The sequence below is a fragment of the Salmo salar genome, chromosome 04 (genome assembly GCF_965601325.2).
Source record: "Salmo salar chromosome 04, fSalSal1, whole genome shotgun sequence".
Taxonomy (NCBI): domain Eukaryota; kingdom Metazoa; phylum Chordata; class Actinopteri; order Salmoniformes; family Salmonidae; genus Salmo; species Salmo salar.
Window position 1 is genome coordinate 45821256 of NC_138294.1, and position 24239 is coordinate 45845494.

The 24239-nt window shown below is 41.0% G+C and overlaps 1 protein-coding gene across 2 annotated transcripts; it reads right to left on the reverse strand.

The window, feature by feature from the left end:
* Positions 1-4263: 4263 nt before the first annotated feature.
* On the reverse strand, positions 4264-22794 carry LOC106603046 (rho GTPase-activating protein 31). Of its 2 annotated transcripts, none has more exons than XM_014196177.3 (12): positions 22045-22794; positions 18670-18772; positions 18247-18391; positions 15656-15738; positions 15448-15555; positions 15102-15241; positions 14748-14955; positions 14265-14386; positions 11258-11314; positions 10385-11089; positions 10047-10222; positions 4264-9934 (listed from the first exon to the last, which is right to left on the reverse strand). In XM_014196177.3, the coding sequence occupies exons 1-12, from the start codon at positions 22142-22144 to the stop codon at positions 7814-7816; spliced, it is 4068 nt and encodes a 1355-aa protein (XP_014051652.2). In that variant the 5' UTR covers positions 22145-22794; the 3' UTR covers positions 4264-7813. The 2 variants fall into 2 exon arrangements, with proteins under 2 accessions (XP_014051652.2, XP_014051650.2); XM_014196175.3 differs by having other exon boundaries at positions 14265-14389.
* Positions 22795-24239: the final 1445 nt, after the last annotated feature.

The window sequence follows — 24239 nt, forward strand, 5'->3', positions numbered from 1 at the left end:
CGGGAGGATGCAAGGGGTTCCTCACTCAGTGTTCTCTGGTGTTCGAGCTACAGTCCTCTTCGTTCCACACCGATTGGGCCATAATTGCCTACATCATCTCTCTACTCTCGGGCAAGGCCCTGACGTGGGCAAAGGCAGTGTGGGAACAGCAGCCACTGTCCTGTAGCTCCATATTAGCCTTCACTGCCGAGCTGCGATGAGTCTTCGACCACCCAGTAGGCTGACGAGAAGCGGCCAGCCGACTGTTCAAACTCCGCCAAGGGGCCAGACCAGTGGCTGACTTCGCCATTGAGTTCCGCACCCTTGCCGCCGAGAGTGAGTGGAATACAGAGGCACTGGTTACCGTTTTCCACCAGGGTCTGTCTAACTCCATCAAAGATGAACTGGCCGGTCAGGAACTGGGAGAGGACCTCGAGTCCCTGATAACGCTGGAAATCAGGATTGACAACCACATCCGGGAACGGGTGAGACAGCGCTCTTTTGACACCACTCCAGCATTCCGGTTTCCTGAGCACCCCAAGCCCACTGAGCCCAGCATGGATGATCCCATGCAGCTGGGTCACACACGTCTGAGCCCACAGGAGCGTGACATGCGCATGCACGAAGGCTGCTGCCTCTACGGCGGAGGTCTTGGCCATCTCCGTGCTACCTATGGGAAATTCCAGGGCTTGCCAGGACAGGTGGAGAGCCTGATGAGCTGTGCAGTTACCTCCCGGCGACCCAGTCACCGTCTGTTACTACCCTCAACCCTCCACTGGGACAACCGTCAGCACTAGATTCAAGCCTTTGTGGACTCTGGGGCCGCTGATAATTTCATTGATTAAGACTTTGCCAGAGTTACAGATCCCCTGCGTGAAATGTACCATCCCTCTGCAGATTCAAGCCCTTGGCTCCGGTCAGGTGGAATATCAGACCAAGCCCATTCTACTGCAGGTTGGGGTGAACCACTCTGAGACTCTTAGTTTTCTGTTGATCACTGCTCCCGAGAACCCCCTTATCCTAGGGTACCCTTGGCTAGTACCCACTAGTTTCTTGGTCCACGGGACACCTACTAGACTGGGGTAAGGACTGCCAGACTAAATGTCTAAGACCCTCACCAAGAGCCTTGCCGTGTCCTCCTGCATCCCTTGAAGACCAAGACTTTTCCGCTCTCCCTCCCAAATACTTCGACCTCTGGGAGGCCTTCAGTAAGAGGTAGGCCGCCACCCTTTCCCCTCATTGTCCTTACGACTGTGCCATAAAATTCCTACCCGGCGCCACACCTCCCCGGGGTCGTCTGTATTCCCTTTCAACCCCTGAAGCAGCAGTCATGGATAGTTACATCCAGGAGTCGCTGGAGGCAGGTTTCATTCGCCACTCTACATCTCCTGCTGGTACAGGCTTCTTCTTAGTGGGTAACACCCATTAACACCCCTAATGGCTACAATGAGTATTTAGTCATGCCCTTTGGATTATTGAACTCACCAGCAGTCTTTCAAGCATTGGTCAGTGACACCCTGAGGAAATGAGGCTGAATGAAATGTTTCACTGCCAGATAAGGCTCTACTGATAGCAAGATGTAGCAGTGGTAAGGTGTTGGGACTCTGCTGTTGGGACAGCTTTATGTACTGTAGGCTCTAACAGTGTGTGGGCACCATTTGTCACCGTTATAGTGCAATTCATGTATTGTTTAGTATTGTGTTGTGTAGTAGGTTTGCTGGCATAAAACAAAGGTGTTTTAGTTTGCCACACCAAGATTTTCATGCTAAAATCGTCACTCAGTAACTACAATGTCTGAAACTGTTCTAAAGTCACCATTGGCCTCATGGTGAAATCCCTGAGTGGTTTCCTTCCTCTCTGGAAATTGTATATTTGTATTGACTGGATGTATTGATACACCATCCAAAGTATAATTAGTAACTTCACCATGCTCAAAGGGACATTTAATGTCTGCTTTGTTTTATTTTACCCATCTACCAATAGGTGCCCTTTGCGAGGCATTGGAAAACCTCAATGGTCTTGGAGGTTAAATCTGTGTTTGAAATTATTTAGGCTTGCCAATAACAAAGGGGTTGAATACTTATTGACTCAAGACAAGCTTTTCATTTTGAATTAATTTTGTAAAAATGTCAAACATAATTCCACTTTGACATTATATGGTATTGTGTGTAGGCCAGTGACCTATTCTTTCAAAATAGTATTTATTTATTTAAAGACACATATTGATGCCATAAGTCAATGGTGCCACCTGTCCATTTTTATTGAACCTCTATTTTATCAGGGAGTCATACTGAGATTGCGGGATAATTATGATTTAAATGGTTTCACTGTCTATATTCCAGATACAATGCATGCCTGATTAACTCCAGAGGTGGTCAGGAAAATCTGATCACAATCAGATCACAATGCATCTTTAATCATCTGCACCTTTCAGAAAATGTGGGCACAATCAGAATGTGGAAAAGATCAGGACAAAGGATGCATGTTAGGACCAGGTGACTAGAGGGAGTACAGCTACTAACGGAAGTGGCTTTTCGTAGCAGGTAAGGAGAGCATTTAAGCAAACACTTACCCTTTTCCTAACTTTAACCTAAATCTCCTAACCTGCCACGTTAATTAACCTAACCTGCAGCATAAATTAACCTGCTACGGTCGACTTCCGGTCGTAGCTGTACTCACTCTCTCTAGTCAGAACTGTATAAACTTCTGAATAAACTCTATTAACTGAAGTGTTTTAGTTACCAGAGTGCTCCTCTTGTAGTCTAAGTATTGTGGACTGTATGGGTCAGAGGACTGGGTGAAGTGTGAGTCCCACTTCAGGCTGCAGAACACAGATGCTGATTATCCTTGGCCTAGAGACAGTGCTGTCAGCAGGACACTATGGGAGCCATCAGCGATGTAGAGGCCTGCAAAATGGAGGTCAGCCCTTTCCTGCATGCACAGGTAATTTTCAAATATGACTTTGTCCATTCCCACACAGAAGTGTTCACCAACTTCTCATTCTTGCCCCACAAACCCCCCAAAAGGGCAAAGCCAAAGGTTTCCCTAGCTAACTAGCAGAGACGTCATGCCCATTTTTCTCTACGACCCCGAGTGTCACGGCACTCATCTGAAGGTAACACATACAAACGAATGAAAGTAGGGAGGTAGTTTTGTGCCAACAAAAATAAGTGCCAACATTAAATATGTATCCAAAAAAAACGTAAATATTTATTAGATATAGGACAGACACTTCAAAACCTTATTCCTTATTATAAATTGTTTGACTGTCTTTTTGCCATTTATAAATGTGTTATTCAATGTATTTCTATTGGCTATAGTAGTAAATGTCAAATTCAATATTTAATAAAAGAATTTGTAAATATATTTTATGATACCGAAAGGGGTCCTACAATTCCAAATAAAATAGCTAAATGGTATGACCATCTTAAAAAAATTCCATATGTTAGCTTAGTAGAACCCCCCCCCCCGCCCAGCCATCCTCACATAGTTTGTGCCCTCATATTTTTGGGGTGCAAGACGCCCCTTTAGTTGCTAGCTGGCTAGCAGTAGCTAGCGAAATACTTTCAATGCTAGCTAGCTATCTTTGGATTGCTAGAGTGATAGATAATGTCAAGCTACCGTGAAAATACATATCTAATTGCTCATTATACACATCCGTAATATTGTTAGAAATAGAAAGTGACTTCCCGAGATCGTTGGTACATTGGCACGTGGACTTGCTTGCCTCTGGCAAAGATGTTCGCATATGATGTCATTTTTTTGCCTAGACTGTTTGAAAATAGTGCATTTTCGATCGCAAAGATGTCACGTGCGCAGCTCACCTGCTTTTCAATAAGCTTTTTGTCACTCCAAGAGAACCTTTATGATACTTCTAAGATTTATTGGCGAATAGTTATTCCAGGAATCCCAACGGACACTAAAGAACCACGGAACCATTGAAGAACCTTTATTTTTTGCACTGTTTTCCAGTTTAGATCTGACTAATGTGTGGTAACATTATGGAAATGACTAGAGGGGTTCTGTTGCATGAAACAGTACAGTGCTCTAATAAAAAATGTAATCTTTATTTTCAGGTTGTTATGATTACATTGCTGGTCCTTTGATCAGACACTGCTCTGGAGTCTCTTGGTTTGGATTCGCCATATTGTGTTGGACAGTGAGTACAGAATGCATTGCATCAACTTCCATAATCATAAAATGTTTTTTTTGCATGCAATAGTATTCAAACAAATCTTCACTGCAGAAGAAATATACATTGCTTTCAGAAAGTATTCACACCCCTTTACTTTTTTCACATTTTATTGTGTTACAGCCTGAATTTAACATTGACTAAATTGAGATTTTGTGTCACTGATCTACACACAATACCACATAATGTCAAAGTGTAATTGTCTTTGTAGAATTTTTTTTAAATGAATAAAAATGTACAACTGAAACGTCTTGAGTCAATAAGTATTCAACCCTTTGTTATGGCAAGCCTAAATAAATTCAGGAGTAAAAATGTACTTAACAAATCAAATAATAAGTTGCATGGACTCTTCCCATGTTCAATAATTTAATAACTACCCAATCTCTGTACCCCACACATACAAATTATCTGTAAGGTCCCTCAATCAAGTAGTGAATTTCAACCATAAAGACCAAGGAGGTTATTCAATGTTTTGCAAAGAAGGGCACCGATAGGCAGATGTGTAGAAATGTTTTAAAAAGCAGACGCTGAATATCCCTTTGAGCATGGTGAAGTTATTAATTAGGCTTTGGATGGTGTATCAATACACCCAGTCACTACAAAAATACAGGTGTCCTTCCTAACTCAGTTGCCGGAGAGGAAGGAAACCGCTATGGAATTTCACCATGAGGCCAACGGCGACATTAAAACAGTTACAGAGTTTATTGGCTGTGATAGGAGAAAACTGAGGATGGATCAACAACATTGTAGTTACTCCACAATACTAACCTAAATGACAGAGTGAAAATAAGGAAGCCGGTACAGAATAAAAATATTCCAAAACATGCATTCTGTTTGCAACAAAGCACTTACGTAATACTGCAAAAACATTTTGTCCTGAATACAAAGCGTTGTTTTGGGCAAATCCAACACATCACTGAGTACCACTCTTCATATTTTCAAGCATGGTGGTGGCTGCATTATGTTATAGGTATGCTTGTCATTGACAAGGACTAGGGAGTTTTTTAGGATAAAAATAAACAAAATACAGCTATAAGCACAGGAAAATCCTAGAGGTAAAACCTGGTTCAGTCTACTGGGAAACAAATTCACCTTTCAGTAGGACAATAACCTAAAACACATGGCAAAATCTACACTGGAGTTGTTTACCAAGACGACACAATGTTCCTGAGTGGCCAAGTTAGTTTTGACTTAAATCGGCTTGATAATCTATGGCAAGACCTGAAAATGATTGTCTAGCAATGATCAACCATCAATTTAACAGAGCTTGAATCATTTTGAAAAGAGTCATGGACAAATGTTGTACAATCCTGGTGTGCAAAGCTCTTAGAGACACAAAAAAACTCACAGCTGTAATCGCCGCCAAAGATTCTTCTACAAAGTTTTGACTCAGGGGTGTGAATACTTATGTAAATCAGATATTTCTGTATTTCATTTTCAATACATTTTCAAGCATTTCTAAAAACATGTTTTCACGTTGTCATTATGGGTAGATGTGTGAGAAAATAATATTTTTCATCCATTTTTAATTCAGGATGTAACACAAAATCCAAGTCCTTTCTGAAGGCACTGTAGTTGCTCTTGCATTGAGACAATGTATGCATTAATCAAAATCAGTTTAATTTCAGCAAATAGGCCCAAATATTGTAAAATGGCATTACTTAAAATGCCACTTAAATGTTTTGAGGAAAAGCCGAAAATAGCAACATAATGGAGAATTAGATCTTTGTTTTCCTGCAGTTCTTTGTGATATTGGGAGTAATTTTCCACTACACTGAGTCGGATTTCTGAGGATGACAAAGAATGTTCCAAATAAACTTCAGTGCAGAGCTACCAGTAAGGAAGTAATACAAATATTTACCTTTTTTGTTCAATAAATAACCTTAAATTCAATACATTTTCATCTCTCTTATCAAAATTAAGAGAACCAATAAATACAAAAAAAGTATTTTGATTTGTTTAACACTTTTTTTTATTACTACATGATTCCATATGTGTTATTTTATAGTTTTGATGTCTTCACTATTATTCTACAGTGTAGAAAATAGTGCACAAATAAAGAAAAACCCTTGAATGAGTAGGTGTGTCCAAACTTTTGACTATGTTGTAAATAAATCATTATAAACTGTAACATATAAAAATAAAGAAGTCACAGTGATGCCGAAACATTGGTGTTTTACCCAATAAATTACTGGGAGTTTATATATATATACAGTGTGCGACTCTCTTTATTTTTATAGCTTACAGATTATTTGCAGTTAGTCAGCACCTCTAAACTAAATCAATTTCTCTGGGTGTACGCCAGCTCATGCTTTTTTTTCAAATAAATCATTACGACAAATCATTCTATGAACAAATTCCTAGAAAATATGTTAAGCCTATACGTGTATTTTTCATTTTCATATCTTTCTGTGGCTATACACAATACATCCAATTTTGGTCCATACAGAATTGTACAGGTCACAAATGTAGTATTATGTCAATACAGCTGCAAACAACCAGCATCCCTCTTCTGATATTCGTTTAACTCTTCGCAACATTTAAAGCATAGTGTTTGAGTCCTCTCTTTTACAATCTGCACTTGTATCATACACAAATACAAGTGTCAGCACATCCATTTCTCTCACTTCCTTTTCATTAAAACACAAACATTTCTCATCAAAGCCTGTTTTCATCACAACAGTCACTTTACATTAGGTATTTTTGTCATCTGTCCTCCTCATCCTAAAACTTTACCAAAACATTACTTTACAGTCCAATTAAGAGAACACCAACTATGTCAGTTTTGATCAATCCCTGGTAGCACTGGTAACACATACCAGTATAACTATTGGTAACATTACACAATATAGAATTGGTGAAGTAATGTCTGGCTACTAGAATTGAAGCCAAATAAAAACAACAACAACAAATAATTGGTCAAGTATGTTAATGACTATCTATAGATTCATAATTGGATAAATAAATACCATTAGTGTCTATAATACAATTACAAGTAAAGTAGCCGCTTTCTCCTGTTCTCATTACTTAGAATGTTGGAAAAACACTATCCTGATACTATGTCAGGATAAAAGCTGATCACAGCGACAATAGCTGGGCGCCAGTGGGTTCATACTGTATGAAGTCATTATTCAGTTCACAAAATATGTAAGAAAAAAGGTAGAAATAAAATCAAAGCAGCGATCACTGAAGGTACAACTCTCTTTGGCAAAAAGGCAATCTTGTGATTACCAATGATGACATGCAAACTAGTAAAAGACATTTTCTCAAATACCAATGGCACTATGGGTCGATGTAACATTTTCCTTTCTTTGGCTGTCTATCCTTCATATGCATATTACAAACATGTCTAACATTTGAATAAAAAATATATAATTTGAATATTAATTGATCATTACTGCATATGATTTGGACTAAAATCTTCACCACTAGTCAAGAATACTTATTTTAGTGCAGGACAGAGAGGTGATTGTAGGAGCATTGGAAACAAATAAACGGTTAATTTCCCAGAATAGTTTCATATCAAAGGTAGAATTATAGGCCCAATATTGCTCAAATAATTTACATAAGTCCAAGAACAGGGACGATGAGCAGAAGGATAACCAGAGTAGTGTTAGGAAACTGGTTAAACTGTCCAGTGTCTCATTCAATCTGCCTGTGGCTCCTGTTGTCAAATATCATGGACCTCCTCTGTGGCTGATAAAAGCAGCTGGTCGAGGTCTCCAGCCTCTGTCCACTCTTGGGTATTGTCATTTTGTTCCGCAGGGTCACCCCCTCTGGGGTCCTGAGATTCTCTGCCATCTCTTTAGAAAAGACATCGAGTGCTGATGTTTCAGTTGGACTTCTGATGGGCGAGAAGAGGAGCTTGCCATCATCCCCTAGCGGTGGGTAATCCATGATGGGGAAGGGTGGACTGAACAAGATGAGGCTCTGTGGTCTCTGGCGGTTCCTAAAGGACGGTCTTTGTAGAACAGTGGACCGTTCAGGTCTTGGACAATCAGCAAAGGCCTCTGCATTGGAGGAGCGTTTCCTCCTCAGCACCGGGGGGTCTGAAGTAGCTGTAGTTTTATTAGTCTCTGTAGATTTCTCTGCAATGGGCTGCCTTATTTGGGATTTGGGGGCTGGCTCCTTATTCTCCAACTCCTCCTTTAGATCCCTGATAGATGGAAGAAGAGGTGCAGTATCTAGTTTCTCTCCCCTGGTTTTTGTGAGTTCTTTCTCTGCTTCATTTCCTTCGTCATTGTTCGTGGGATGAGGTATGTGGCTGTACTGCACCTTTGGGGGGATGACAGGCACGGCTTTGGCCTGGCAAGTCTTTATCATGAAGGCCGTCCTGACAGACGACACACTGACGGGGGCGGAGTTCCGACGCACAGGGGCCTGACGATCGCTCAGGAACAGCTCCAGTTCCTGGGACAGGCCGTTGGATTTGGTCCCAGACGGGGTCACTGCCCCTCTCTGAATGGAGGACAACTCAGCTGATTCAAGGTTTTGCCGATTGGAAATGTCTCTGATGCATCGAAGTCCTAAATCCAAATTGAGTGAATAGGGTCTGTGTTTTGAAAAACTGTCCTGCACAGCTTTTTCTGAATAACATGCTTCATAAGATGTCTGTCTGTGAAATCTCTGGGAGGAAGTGGTGTGTTTCTGCTTGGCTATACAGCTGTTCCCTCTGTGTGGTCTCGTTGCGTCATCACTGACCACGGTGGTTTTGGCAGGTGACGTAAGTGGATGTGTGATTTTGGTCTCTGTTTTGCCGCTGCATGCTAGAGAGCTATTTCCTGGGAACACTTCTATGCTCCTAACAGGACATGATCCATTTGTTGGTTTGTCTTCTCTAGATTGAGGAGGAACGTTTAGATCTTTGGAGCTCAAACCTTCTCCCACAGAACAAGACGACGAAACATCTAGTTTTCCAAACAAATCCTTAAATGTGGGTGAATGAAGAGGACTGGTTACCCACTGTTTGGTGGAGCTGAAGACCTCCTCCCAAGGTTCCTCCTCCAAGTCCTCCAATTCGGAAAGTCCTCCACATCCATCCTCATCGTCTTGGTGTGGTAGCCCCAAGGTGTGGGGTCTTTCCTCCAAACATATTGAAAGCCTCTCAATGCCTCCCATGACAACTGACAAAGCATTCTTTCCATCATCATGGAAAACCCCTTTGACCCAATCTTGACTTTTACTTTTCCACGATGGCTCTTTTCCTTTCTCTGCTACAGACATGCCTATGTATGTTATGCCGTCCCCTGGCTGCAAATGGTTTATGACCTGGCTTTGTTGAGTAGAATGTAAACTTGGCTCTGCGAGGTGAGGAACCACAAGTCGTGGCTTGATGCTGATGGGTTTATCTGTTTCTGTGAGCTTAGATTTTGGGGAAATGTGTGGTTCGTTTTCTGTGTTATCTGTTGAGTCAGCAGCATGTAGAGATGTATTTTTCATATCTGTGCCAACCATGAAATGTAATGTTTTGTCAAATGGAAATAGTGTGTCTGAGGAGTTCTTTCTTGCTGAATGTGCTACTGTAGAAGCACTTCGATCAGTCAATGCTGGCCTGGTGGGCATCAAAGGCTGTCCCTTATATAATAATGAGTGAGTTGGAAGACTGGTTCTTCTTTTTGCCTTAACATCCTCATGAGTGTTCTTGTTGGAACAAACAACAGGCATAAACTCCTCTTCCATAATGTCAAGCTCAGGCTCAGTGATTTTCAGCTCAAGATGGAGTTCACACCACAGTTCTTCCTTGATAGGTAGAGATCCCATATCCTGCAAAACATAAATCACAATCGCCCTAATAAAGCGACAGCCATTGTCATTGTATTATCCTTTGTATATTATATGTGATGAAGCACAGAGCTAAACTGGAGATGAAACATACCAGTTGTGTCAGTTCTTTTGTCTCAAGCTGTGGTGCTGGCGGGCTGTCCAGTTGATTCCCAGGAGATTGCTGTTTCTCTTTATCTTCCTCTCTTGTGTTGGGAGTGGAGGTCTGTCTCAGGTCAGATGCTTCCACCTTCTCTTGAACCTCTTTCACCTCTCCTTCACTTCCTGAAACTAATAACATGAATAGATATGTCATTATTTTTATTAATAGAAGCTGTTACCATGGATAATAAGGATAATCAGGTTTTCAATCTGAGTGCATGCACACACATGCACACACACACACACACAGTCACAGGCTTTTTTCTATGTTATCAGGTGAAAATGTCCTACCTTCTGGCACACTTTTGGAAGCTGCCTCCTCTCTGCTCCTCTCCTCTGCTGTTCTCGCCTCCTTTTCCAGAGGGGTTGAGCTGCTGTTACTGTAAATACTGCTCTCACTCCCCACACTGCTCTCTACAAGGGGGTGCTCTCTGAAACTTGAGCTGCCGCTGCTATCACTCTGCTCTGACTGGGAGGTTTCTCTGCTGGGTTTCAGGGCAGCTGCAGCAGGCCTCTCTTTCCATGTTGCCCTGCAGGGGGTGCTGTTGGAGCTGATGACTGCAGACACCCTCAGGGGCACGGACACAGCAAATGGCTCTGATATGTTGAGAGCCTTGCGCTGATGCCTAGGGGAGGACTCAGGGAAGAGGCTTCCTGGGAAGGAGGGCCTGGATGTGCTGCTGTGGGTGGAGCCAGAATACAGCATCCTCCTGTTTTTAGGAGAGGTGGGCTGGCAGCTGCTGAGGTCATCGCCTTTGAAAACCTTCAGTTGTTCAGGTAGAGACTTCTGTTGGGGTGGTGAGACACTTGGTGAGCCCCTTCTCTTCATGTTAGGGCTGCTGCCACCTGTGGCCTCGCTCGATTTCTTAATCTCAAACTCCCACCTCTGGTGTTCACTGAGGTCATAGTCAGATCCAAGTGTTCTGGATTTTATGCCTGGTGCAAAGAAAACGTTGGCCTCGCCTGCTGAGTTGAAATTTCCTGCCTTGTCATCATCTGTGTGTTGGAAATGAAATGTGAAACAAATTGTTAGATACACATCTTCTCAGCCTTATTTACAAAGCAAATGCTACAATGAGGATTTGTTTATTGGAGAGAACTGCTGTGAGTAGATTTCACGATGACAAAAGTCTTTTGTATGCAATGTAGTGCATTCAGCCCCACCTGTTGGCAGAGAGCACAAAGAGTCCATGCTTCTAGCTGGTCGGATAGCTGCCTTTTCTGTGAATCAAGAATGCAGTCATGGGGTAAATCCATTTGAATTCAATACATTTCTGACAGCATCCCTTTTGATTGAAACAAAACCTTCCATACATGTCTGCCCATGGATGAAGTGGTCAGAGAGTGACTTTTTGGACCTGAATGCCAAATGATTTAGGAGATAGAGGTGCTCAAAGTTGAACCATTTTGCATACCCCACCCCACGGGGGATCTGGGGGTCCTCCCATTATTTTGGGCATCTAAAGCTCATTTCCTGCATTTCTACAATATCGAATATGACCTATGGACCTTCTAGCATCATTTAGAACAACAAAAAGTAAGCAAAAATGCCCACAGTCATCAAGCTAGGTAAAAGATCCTTATTAAATATGTTTAAGTGATTGATAAGACTGAACTAGATCAATGATAATTCAATAGTCAATATTGTGTTGCTCCTTTAACCAATAGCCTAACAAATGAACAACTCTTACAAATAAAGTACAAATACTTTTGATTGTCTTTATGAAGACATCCTCTATCAAATTTCAGCCAGACCACCCACCTGCCCCAAGCCGCCTGCACACCACCAGTCTAGTCAATAACTTTACTCTCTCCCCAACGCAGCTTCTTTCCCATCATTTTTTTATGTCTCAAGGGAAAACAAACGTTTTTATTAAACACACATACACCTACACATTAACACAGAGAAAAAGTACACCCTCCATATAATTCATATCATAGGCCTAAAAGTACTGTAAAGCTATTTTTACTTGCACACAATATGGCAGAGTCACCCTGTCCTGCCCCTAGGGGTCCACGGGCCCTACAGCGCCACAACCCAACACACCCCACTCAGCTTTAGGATCTTAGTGAAACATACATTATTGGTTTCAGGTATGTTAGGCCAAGGCAACCAACAGTGACAACCAACAGTACAGCAGACCCCCAGGGCCAGGACTGAGCAGCCCAGCAGCTAGGGATTGCTTAAATAGGTATCTCCTCTGACATGGGCATGTTTTCAATATAGACTCCTTTTGTCATACAGTATTCCATACAAGGCATCCAGACCTTATGAAAGTTGCACAGTATACCCTTAATCTTGTAATAAATCAAATCTAGTGATACAGTGCCTTCGGAAAGTATTCAGACCTCTTGACTTTTTCCACATTTTGTTACGTTAACAGCCGTTATTATGAGCCGTCAACAGTCCTGCCACAGCGGCTGCAGCATAACACTTGATAACACTTGATTTACATCATCATCAGCATTCGGTCTGGTTGGCTGACAGCCTATGCGCAGCAGAAAGACACAGTAGAGAGAAGCGGCTGCATCTACGACCCTCCGACCCAACTCCATCCCTTCCTCAGTCGGGAGTTACACATGTGTGTCAGGGCAGCAGCAACACAGGTAGTTTGGACTCTTGCTAACCACCATATACTATAATATCCATACAAGCCACTAGCCGGCCTGTACTGTACAGTATATCACGAGTTAAAATATTCTGAATATTAAATGATGAAGTTATTATTTAAGAGCATTGAAGATAAATCAAAATCAGTAAAAAATGCAATGTGGAGCTAGCTAACAAGCAGATTTACATCAATCAGCAATGATGAACTGATAGCACACCCTTTTTTCCAGATGTCAGTCATGCCTTTAGGAGGTCCTGTAACTAGCTTGCTTACAATTTGTGATGAGTGTTGTTGCAGAAATAAATAGGCCTATGCAAAAAATATATATAAATACAAATCGCTACAGAGGCAGTTAGTAGGCTATGTTATGAATTTCGAGATATGAAATATGAATATTTTCCCCCCTTCATTTTGAGCACCTGCAAAAAATATGCACAGCCCTGTTCTGTTAATATCAATTATTTTGAGTAGAATGTTCATTTCTGTGATATTCATTTTCATTGATCATTCACTATAAGGTTGAAATAAAATGTGTAGGGGAGAGTGGGATAAGGTGAGCCAAAGGGTTAGTTGAGTCACCCCTTGTTTCTCGGAAACCATACACAAAATGCATAATGTGACTAAATATTTCGAGAAGTGTCCATCATTTCATGGAGTCTGTGAAGGATGAAACCACATGGAAAAAGTGGTAAGCAAGTTAGGTCCCAAAAACTGATTTTCACAAAGTTTATTACATTTATTGGTTATAGGTTTCATGATGCTTGTATCTAAACCAAAGTAAATAGTTGTAAGATTGTTTAGTACATCAGCTGGGTCTCTATAGCTACAATATGAGGTCCTAAACCTAGCATGAAAGTGCATCCTGAGCCAATGGCCACCATACCCCACACAATCACCCACTAAGGCGTCTCAACTTACCCTGTCCCTCTGCTCAACTTACCCTGTACCCGTAGTAACTTGTGTCAAGAGACAACTTTTTTTTGGACAACCTGTGTTTTCAAAACTTATGTTTGAAATATTTCAAATTATTTCCAGGGATACACAACATCCAGAGATATATGTAGACTTCTTTGCTAGAAATAATACTATATTTCCATTGACGCAGTTATGCTGAATGTAAAAAGAAAAATGGCTCAACATACCCCACTCTCCCCTACTATGTTTTCCATGATAAATCATTTAGCCTTAGCAGTTAAAACCCTTACCTGCAGTCAATGACCAAAAGCGCCCTCGTTGGCCTCATGGGTGGAGTGTTATTAATATTGTTCAGAATTTCATAATTAAGAAATATTATAAAACATCCGGTGTTTCTATGTCAAACAGTTTTGTTATATTTCAGTCTTCTGTGATGTATATAACGTGTAATATTGGGATGCAAACTCAAAATTGAATACATTCCAACTCTATATCTAACATGGTACAGATGTCTTCTTTTTTAAAGCCCATAACCATGTGTATGAGGTGTATACTTTTGTTTCAAAGTAGATTTGTTTAAGACCACCAAGAATCACCCTGACCCTGATTTAGCCCACTGCAGTAAAATATTAAAGTGCTTTTACCTGTGATGTTCTGTGCTCTCAAGAATACGCTCCCGTTCCGGCTCAGTTTCCCCTTAGAGTCTGTCACAGACTTGCCCAAGTTGAAGATGGACTTCCACGTTTTGGATTTCCCAGAAAGCTTTCTTCTGACGGAAAAGGAGAAACATTTGTGAACAATATGGCCTGTTTGGTTTTGTATTTGTTGATAATCAGTGTGTTTATTGAAGAGTAAAAGCAGTATGTACAGCAAAACAATGCAGTAACAATAAGGGTACAGTAGCTAAACCCATACGATCAACCTAGACTGATTTGCCAGGCACTGTACTGCATACACTGCACAGTGTATGAGTTATTGTATACTACATTGTTTGATCAGGTATTTTTTTACATTTGTTTTCACTGCCAAATGTATCCAGGTGTCTGACAGCCCAGAGGATTTGTGTTTTAAGCATGTTTGTTGAGTATACTAAATAAATCAGTCAGTTGAATCCTCATCCATCTTACTTGCTATCCGATATGTCTATGACGGTATGGTATAGCGTGGCAGTGCTGGTATCTGGTAGACTATTCTCCCGTTGTCGCTCTTTCCGTGCTGGATGGTTAGGGCTCAGGGAGCGAGCCTGGGCCTCTTCCAGGCTCATCAGCTTCATTGGCCCACCCTGGCCACTGATAGGCAAAGTGGCATACTTCTCCCCACACATCAAACCAGGTCCTATAATAATACATTGTGTAGGTTTTTACTGTTGGCATGACAATAAATACAATCTATTGTCCAATGGCCATATAAATGACACAAGCAAGAGGGCAACATTCATGAAATGTCTAAATGCACACTTTCAAACATTGTGCCATGCATACCTTTAGGTTTTATTGGTACAGCTGCATGGTTGAAGATCTGCTCAGTGTGATTTAAAATGAACTCAACCACTGACTGCTGTACCCGCACCTCCAGGAAAGCCATGTCCCCATTGCAGGAGGCAACTTCAATATCTTTAGAGCTACAAAACACAAAGCCAAGAGAGAAAGTAGAAATGCTTTCAGTCACAACCAAGGAGGGATTTTACCGTTGCCCATTGAGAGTTACCATATGGAATAATGCATCAGATAGGGTATAATTCAAACCAAATGTAGTTATCACATAACTGTTTTAGTATGTTCTTGGATAAGGTGATATTGGTTTGTGTACAATATGTGTAGAGCTCACCGCAATAGGTTTGGAGCCCATACCAACGCCAGGTTGCGGCTGTGCATGTTAGTCTGGGGGCTTAAGGTGGCCAGGTGGGCCAAATGCTTGGTAAGATATTCCAGAGTCCTGAAGAGAGAGGACACACACTTTCTTTTAGCTTATAAACCACATATAAATGTTGGAAAGGTCCTTTACTAGGGAAACAAAGGTCTGAAGTGAGTTTTACCTAAAGTGGGGGAGTGGTAGCTCTTTAATGACATCCTGAATATGCTGTAATCTTTCATGATCTTCCTGGACTGAGACGGCTTCCTGAACAGTAAAAGACGAAGACAAGTATTATCAGTGTTGCACATCATTCTTTCTTTAAATGACTAATCTCTCATGTAAATCAAACAGGGATTCTTGTGACCAAAGTGGACACATTACAGATGTTTTGTACCGAATCACTTTCACTGGCTCTATGCACACTCACTAGACTCTACCCACACACTCATACATACTACACTGACACTCCAACACACACAGATACGCACACTACATATGCTCACACACAACACACACACACATGCATATTGACACCTCACACATACACACACGTTCACACATACGCTGCTGCTACTCTGTTCATTATAAAGTGCTATGAAAAACTATTTGCCCCCTTCCTGATTTCTTATTTTTTTGCACATTTGTCACACTTAAACGTTTCAGATCATCAAAAACAAATTGTAATATTACACAAAGATAACCCAAGTAAACACAAAATGCCGTTTTTAAGTGATCATTTTATTTATTAAGGGAAAAAAGCTATCCGAACCTTCATGGCCCTATGTGACAAAGTAATTTCCCCCCCTTGTTAAATCATGAATTTACTGTGGTTAATCACATTTTTTGGAAAGCTGAGTTCAATTTCACTAGCCACACCCAGGCCTGATTACTGCCAGACCTGTTGAATCATGAAATCACTTAAATAGAACCTGTCTGACAAAGTGAAGTAGGCCAAAAGATCTCAAAAAGCAAGACATGCCACGATCCAAAGAAATTCAGGAACAGATGAGAAACAAAGTAATTGACATCTATCAGTCTGGAAAGGGTTACAAAGCCATTTCTAAAGCTTTGGGACTCCAGCGAACCACGGTGAGAGCCATTATCCACAAATGGAGAACATTTTGAACAGTGGTGAACCTTCCCAGGAGTGACCGGCCTACCAAAATTACCCCAAGAGCACAGCGATGACTCATCCAAGAGGTCACAAAAGAACCCACGACAACATCTAAAGAACTGCAGGCCTCACTTGCCTCAGTTAAGGTCAGTGTTCATGACTCAAACATAAGTAAGAGACTGGGCAAAAATGGCATCCATGGCAGAGTTCCATGGCGAAAACCACCGCTGACCAAAAAGAACAAAGGCTCGTCTCATTTTTGGCAAAAAACATCTTGATGATCCCCAAGACTTTTGGGAAAATATTCTGTGGACTGACGAGAGAAAAGTTGAACTTTTTGGAAGGTGTGCGTCCCATTACATCTGGCGTAAAAGTAACACAGCATTTCAGAAAAAGAACATCATACCAACAGTCAAATATGGTGGTGGTAGTATGATGGTCTGGGGCTGCTTTGCTGCTTCAGTACCTGGACGACTTGCTGGGATTGATGGAACCATGAATTCTGCTATCTACCAAAAAATCCTGAAGGAGAATGTCCGGCCATCAGTTCGTGACCTCAAGCTGAAGTGCACTTGGGTTCTGCAGCAGGACAATGATCCAAAACACACCAGCAAGTTCACCTCTGAACGCCTTAAAAAAACAAAATGAAGGTTTTGGAGTGGCCTGGTCAAAGTCCGGACTTGAATCCGATTGAGATGCTGTGGCGTGACCTTAAAAAGGTGGTTCATGCTTGAAAACCCTCCAATGTGGCTGAATTAAAACAATTCTGCAAAGAAGAGTGGGCCAAAATTCCTCCACAGCGATGTGAAAGAATCAATGCCAGTTATTGCATAAACTTGATTGCAGTTGTTGCTGCTGAGGGTGGCACAACCAGTTATTAGGTTTAGGGGGCAATTACTTTTCCACATAGGGCCATGAAGGTTCGGATAGCTTTTTTCCCTTAATAAATAAAATCATCACTTAAAAACTGCATTTTGTGTTTACTTGGGTTACCTTTGTGTAATATTTAAATTTGTTTGATGATCTGAAACATTTAAGTGTGACAAATGTGCAAAAAAATAAGAAATCAGGAAGGGGGAAAATACTTTTTCACAGCACTGTATATCCTGATTGCCTAGTCATTTTTACCCTTAGCCACATGTACATACTTTATTACCTCAACTACCTCGTACCACTGCACATTGACTCGGTACTGCTGCTCCTTGTATATAGCCTCGTTCTTGTTTTTATTGTGTTACTATTTTCTTTAGCAAATATTTGTCTTACTTTTTAACTCTGCACTGTTGGGAATGGGCTCTTAATTAAGCATTTCACTGTAAAGTCTACACCTGTTGTATTCGGCGCATGTAACCAATAGCATTTGATTTTGATTTGATTTTTATAGGTAGAAAGGAAAGGGGGATACCTAGTCAGTTAAACAACCGAATGCATTCAACTGAAACGTGTCTTCCGCATTTAATCCAACCCCTCTGAATCAGAGAGGTGTGTGGGGGGGGCTGCCTTAATCGACATCCACGTCATCGGCGCCCAGGGAACAGTGGGTTAACGACAGATTTTTACCTTGTCAGCTCGGGGATTCGATCCAGCAACCTTTCGGTTACTGGTCCAATGCTCCTACCCGCCAGGCTAGAAACCCTGCCTCTTTGAACAGTACTCACAGTGAATTTCTTGTAAAGCTCATAAGTGAGTAGAGGATTGGGTAGCTCCCTGAAGTACAGCTTGCATAAGGAGCCCACACAGTGGATATCCTGGAGGTACATGTCCTTTGTGAGGTCAGGGCACAGCTCAGTGCAAAATTCCTGTCTGTAAGTAAGCACACAAACACATGGGTATCGATACAGCTGGAGACGAATGATGCTTCCACAATCCCTCTAGTATGTGCAGGTTGTTTTGTAAGATTGAAATGTAGGCTGCTAAGGGTTTATATTGAATAAACTAAAGTTGTACGACATGGTACGTTCATAATGGCCTAAATCTATAAACGTACTACACAAACATGCTTAGCATAGAGCCCAAACTGAAATGTTGACTTCCCTGTCCAAATTCTTTTGGAAGGCACAGTAAGTGGTTCAAATAGTTACCTGAGTCGCTGGATATTGGAGGTGACCCCTGAGAGTCTGTATATCCCATCCACAATGCCATGTTTCTCAATGAACTCTGCGCACGTCCTTAAAACTTGGGGAACTGAAAAAAGAATGATAAACAAATATTATTTCAACCATCCATTCGACGTGAAAGGACACACACACATGGAAAAGCAAATAAAAACCTTTTGGGGGTTCAGTCTGGCACCAGACAGACTTTGAGGAGTGAAGGTCAACATATTATAGGGTGGTCATATTAAACTGTAATGGATGCTGTAAAGAAGGTACGTGAATAAGCTGTTATTTATGAGAGAAATCATAACATACGAAGTTACGTATCTTTTGGTGTTCTATAAGAGGCAACATTCTCATTTTAGCAGGAATGATGTTCAACTGAATATCTTTCATTATATTATTTTAAAATGTAACGCCATGTCTACAGTCTAGGGAGGTGGATGGAAAACGTGGCAACTTGGGTTTTAGCAGTTGGGAAAATGCTGGCATTCCATTTCAACTGCTGACATAAGGCAGAAAGAGGAGGGACAGAGAGGGCCTCTATGAACTGGACAGGGTCAGTTTAATGCTGTATTTACTATAAACAGAGCCAGAATCTGGATCTTTGGCTCATTCTTTGAGACAACCCTTTTTTCCATGGCAGAAAAGGACAGAGAAGCGTGAGGAGGATAGTTTGGGAGAAACCAATTGCCATTAGTATAAATTGTATTAGTACTTATGAATTATTTTAAATCATCCTGAACATACTTTACGCTGTAGCTTGGCTTTGTATTCCATAGGGTTGCTGATTGTGAAGAAGGTGGAATTTCACAGGAAGTTAAAAATGGTTTGTTTGTTTCAGAGGAAGGTTGACACACCCAATCCTTGCAGCTGGTATTACTTGTGACACTTCCTCTAATAGAAAATGGCCTTTCAAATGTTACCACCCAATTCGCTATTGCTTTCCAAAATCTGTTCCCTACTGGGATGTCTCTATTCTTAAAATATGTTATCTACGATGCTGTATTTGAGAGGAATGTAGGGTTGCTTTCCAAACCAATGAATACTTGTAAATCAAAGAACATCTTCAAAATACATTTCAACTGGAAATGAAACATGTATAGCACCCCTTTTGCACGGTATGGCGTAGACTACAGAAGTTAGTGTCCCTCCTTACTACGCTAATCGAAAAACCTTATGATATAGATCACTTCTTTTTGCCAAAGTTGTTCCACTCTGGACTGAAATCAGCAAACCAATGTATGCAACAACCTTAGACGAGAAATACACAGCGCACAATGTTCCTGTAAGCTCCTCTATCCCTCAAGGAAAGCACTTGAGACTCATAGCTCAACTAATTTAAGCTAAATAGACCTTCCCACTTTGCAACCAGGCATTCCCCACTTCACAGATACACTAGATGAGGCCCTTCCCAGAACTCTTTACAAGGGGATAAGGAACCATCTCGCCAGTGCCCCAGTGACAGTGGATCGTTTCACATTTTAGCCGCACAATGACAAGCATGGAGGTCAATCTCTCGTGTCCCCAGAGAATGCAGAGCGATATAGTAAGCACATTCTATTCAACAACTTACAGTGGAACAGTGGCATAGATCAATGACAGTTTACAGATTGTTTCCCTCATTTGCAGACTCTTAGCATATCTCATGAACAACACAACTAAACCTGAACAATAAATCAGTAAGCACATAGACATGATGATTTCTTAAAACTGCATTGTTGGTTGGGGGCTCGTAAGTAAGCATTTCACTGAAAGGTCTACACCTGTTGACTAATACAATTTGATTTGATTTGATTTGATATTACTCATATGCAGCTGAACATTAGCTAAGCAAATGTCAAACAATTTATTCCATCTTTGGAGCTTTGAAGCGTATTAGCCAGAGGTTCCCCTGGGCAGTATGAATGAAAGTCTGTTCTCCCACATGAGGCTTGCTTAGGGACTACACATCTGAACAGACACTCTCAGTGACATGCCTGTGGTCAAAATGGTGGCTGGTCTGAATGGGATTTGAGTCACCGTGAGTTTAGAGTATTTTCTCAGAACGAAAACTCCTGCTTGCCTGAAAATCTTCTTGAGGATTCAAAAGGAATCCAAGAATACGGCTTATTGAATAAGATGCTGTTATTTTAGACGACAATTGTTAAATCAAATAACATCCTCGTAGGTAAATTGTTTGTGTAAATGACGTAATTACACACATCATTTGTCTTCCCTGTCTAGGGTCAGACAGATTTAGTGACATTTCAGCAACCTCAATACCAACTCAACAACAGCTGATATCTCAAAGTGCCATGTCAACAAAAGCAGATATTATTATAAGCCACTCGTAATTATATATGCCATTTGACAAATAAAAACTAAAAGTATCATCATATTAACCATACACAGTCATTTATACCTTCTCCCCTGTAGCAGAGAAAAATGTGTATTGTGTAACAAAGATCTACTGTATCAAATCTGTTACATCTGCTCATCTGTTAAATCTGTTCAAAATAAAGGTTTCCAGGTCACATCACATTACCTCACTTCATATTACAATTTTACCTCCATTCAAATACTATCTGGGTAAACACACCCATCCTCAATTGTTGTCTAAAATATTATCTGTTGGCTGACACTCCCCCCTATGAGCAGTGTTGCCCACCCAGAATCCTCAGACAGAGAGCCAGACACAGGCCTCTTGGTGGGCAGGGGAAGTTGACTAAAAGACTATGAGCCACACCCTAACTCACAAATCCCCTATTTAAAACTCGGTGGGAGCCTAAAGGACTTAATGGAATGTAAAACATATGTACATTGATGTCCATATTGCAATATACATCTGTGTCACATACCTAAAAACGCTACATCATCTACTATACAACTGTTAAAAACAGCATGGATCTTCAACTGTACCATTACACATCCTGTCGCAAACTGTCATCAACATTGTAGTAGCTAAATTAAAAACAAAATCTAGACTAAGTTGTTCAATTCTTACCTGTTTTGTCTAAAAAAAAACTTTTCCCAATGTAGGTTGATTTGGAAAAGTGTTTTCGTAACAATCACACTGAGTTAATATTTTTTCAATTAGCATAACTATTATTATGATTATTTGTTGTTTATTTGGTTAATACTACGTGTCTAATAAATCTGTAAACATGAAATATGACAATGGCCTCCTCCATAACTCTAGTACATGTTGAATAATGGGCCAATAATTAGGCTCTGTTTCTGTGTAACTCAGAATTCATAAGGTCAATATTATGGGGCATGATGACATTTTCTGAAATCTGCTGGAAAAGGGAAGCAGCAGGAAAGGGAAGCAGCAGGAAAGGGAAGCAACATAATAAACATTGAAAGAAACAAGTTTACCGTCTTGTCCTGAATTCTGTAGATGTTCTGTCAAGTCACAGCCGAATGCATTCTCACTTCCTTTCTTTTTGGACCTCTGCTTGGCTCCTTTATTCTTCATCTGGATCCAGTTAGTAGTCCAGAAGTTCAGAACAAACAAATCCTCAAATACACAACCATTGATCCAACAGACCCTGGGAAAGGGGTGAGATGTAGCCCAGAAGTAAAAACCATACAAACCTCCCAAAAAGGATTCAGCCGCTCACATCTTGATCAACCACACTAAATGTGTGGGAGACTGAAAAGTCCTTGTGAGAAGAATGAAGCAGACGTCACTTTTCTGTCAGAGTTGTAGTGCTTTATACATTTCCAATCAATCTTACAAAAATGTATGGGAAAACCCCTTGTCAGTTATAATTGTAAAATGTGGATTGGGAATGGCAGTCCTCTGAAGTGATTTATCTCAGGAGGATTTGCAGAAAACAGCACCAGAATTATTTGGTTTCCTGTCGTTTTTTTACTCAGTGTCCCTCTGCCTTTTTTCTCTCCTCCTCTTTTCCTCTCGTCCACACAATCTCCCTGTTCTTTGGCTCCTCTGTATATGAGGAAATGTACCCAGTGAGGCGCAGGAATATTGTTTCTTTATCCTTCTGCTTCCAGTTTTCCATGTTTCGAAGGTCATGGTAGTTGTGGCACTGGCGTGGTATGGAGATTTGAAATGTCAAGTCTGTGAGAAGGGGAGGGAAGTGAAGTCAGGGGAGGGGAATAGCTGACTGCTCTTTCTCCTCTGGTTTAGAGATTACTGACCCCTTTTATCCACCCTTTTTTTTGTTGCCATGGTCCTAACAGGAAATCTGCTCTCTGCCTTCCTGAATGCTCCCAAAGTACACAATTTCCTGTACAGAGAGCCTTGTTTGGAAAACAAAAACAGACTGGTTCTTAAGGAAGAGGGAAGTGGGGGAGAGTGAAATGAGGGCTTTAAGGGAGCAGATGGGAAAACTGGGAAAAAGGACACATGGTTCTTGTTACTGACTGCTTAGCAGTTTAATCCTTTTCCCTCTAAAGCAGACTGAAGCTCCAACCACGTGTTTGAAGTACACTTCCTCATATCAAATTAATGTTTAACGGATCAGAATGAATCAATACTTAAAAAAAACCTTACTAAAAACTCAGTAGGCCTAAATACATAGATACTGGGTTGGTTGAAAGACATTCAGGGTTTTCCATTTCGTTTTAAAGCAACTGATGGACGTCGGATGTGGAATAAACTTAGCACATTAGATCCCTTTTGAGGTCTGAAAACAGACACAATTTTGAGTGAATAAAACTATAGCTTTAATGAACATAGGCCGACTACAGCTATACATTTCTTTGATTTGGTTTAAATTGTTTCTTGGCAATCTGTAGAACTGTTGAAAGAGCATGGTCTTGTAGCCCTCCCTGTTCAAACAAGAAATAAGTACACTACCAAATACCAAGTGAATTCACATGCCCTTGCTGTTCCTTAGGTAGTGTCAAGTATAGTCAAACAAGGGTGTTTATAGTTGTAAAAGCTATAACTTGGGCCCATAGCTTTTCCAGGTCAGGTTATGTTGTCAGGTCCCTAACTTTAGCACTAGGTCTTTAGCCATTAAGGGTCATTTAATTGAACATTTGTTTTGGCTTAAAATAAAGTTTCCAGTCAAGTGACCAGGCTTGCTGAGCCATTGAAATAACAACCCACGTAGTAGGGAGTCAATAGTTTCGACATATCCTTAGTAAAAAAAAAATTCAGAGGTCAGCTGGCTAATAGTACAGTAGGAAGCTTTGCTGTGGTTTTATCATCATTTTAAGCTCTTTATGTCTGCTGTAGTGCGAAGTACATTTCAAACTGTACATTCTATGATATCATGTGATATCTTGTTTGCTGGGCTCAAAGCTTAATGTTTCAAATGTCAAAAGTTAGCCTTTGGTGCCCTGGCCATCCTAGCCTCCATTGAACAAAGCTTTCTTTCTGCACCACAGGAAAAAGAGATGACATCATTTTGCCCATACAAAGGCTCGGACATCACACTCCTTCCCCTCTTTGGTTCCCTCCACAAGACTGGACTGGTGAAACTAGTGCTCCCTTCAGATCACAGCCTTCAAACTTGTAATCAAACTACTATACTGAACAAAAATATAAAACGTAACATGCAAATTGTTGGTCCCATGTTTAATGAGCTGAAATAAAAGAG

What these genes read in the sequence shown, in the direction of transcription:
- LOC106603046 (XM_014196175.3), bottom strand. Translation starts at nt 22,144, where the DNA reads ATGAAGAATAAAGGAGCCAAGCAGAGGTCCAAAAAGAAAGGAAGTGAG. An exon ending in AGCTTTACAAGAAATTCACT is followed by an intron (nt 15,739 to 18,246) that starts GTGAGTACTGTT and finishes TTTACTGTTCAG; the next exon opens with GAAGCCGTCTCAGTCCAGGA. An exon ending in CAAAAGAACTGACACAACTG is followed by an intron (nt 9,935 to 10,046) that starts GTATGTTTCATC and finishes TATGTTTTGCAG; the next exon opens with GATATGGGATCTCTACCTAT.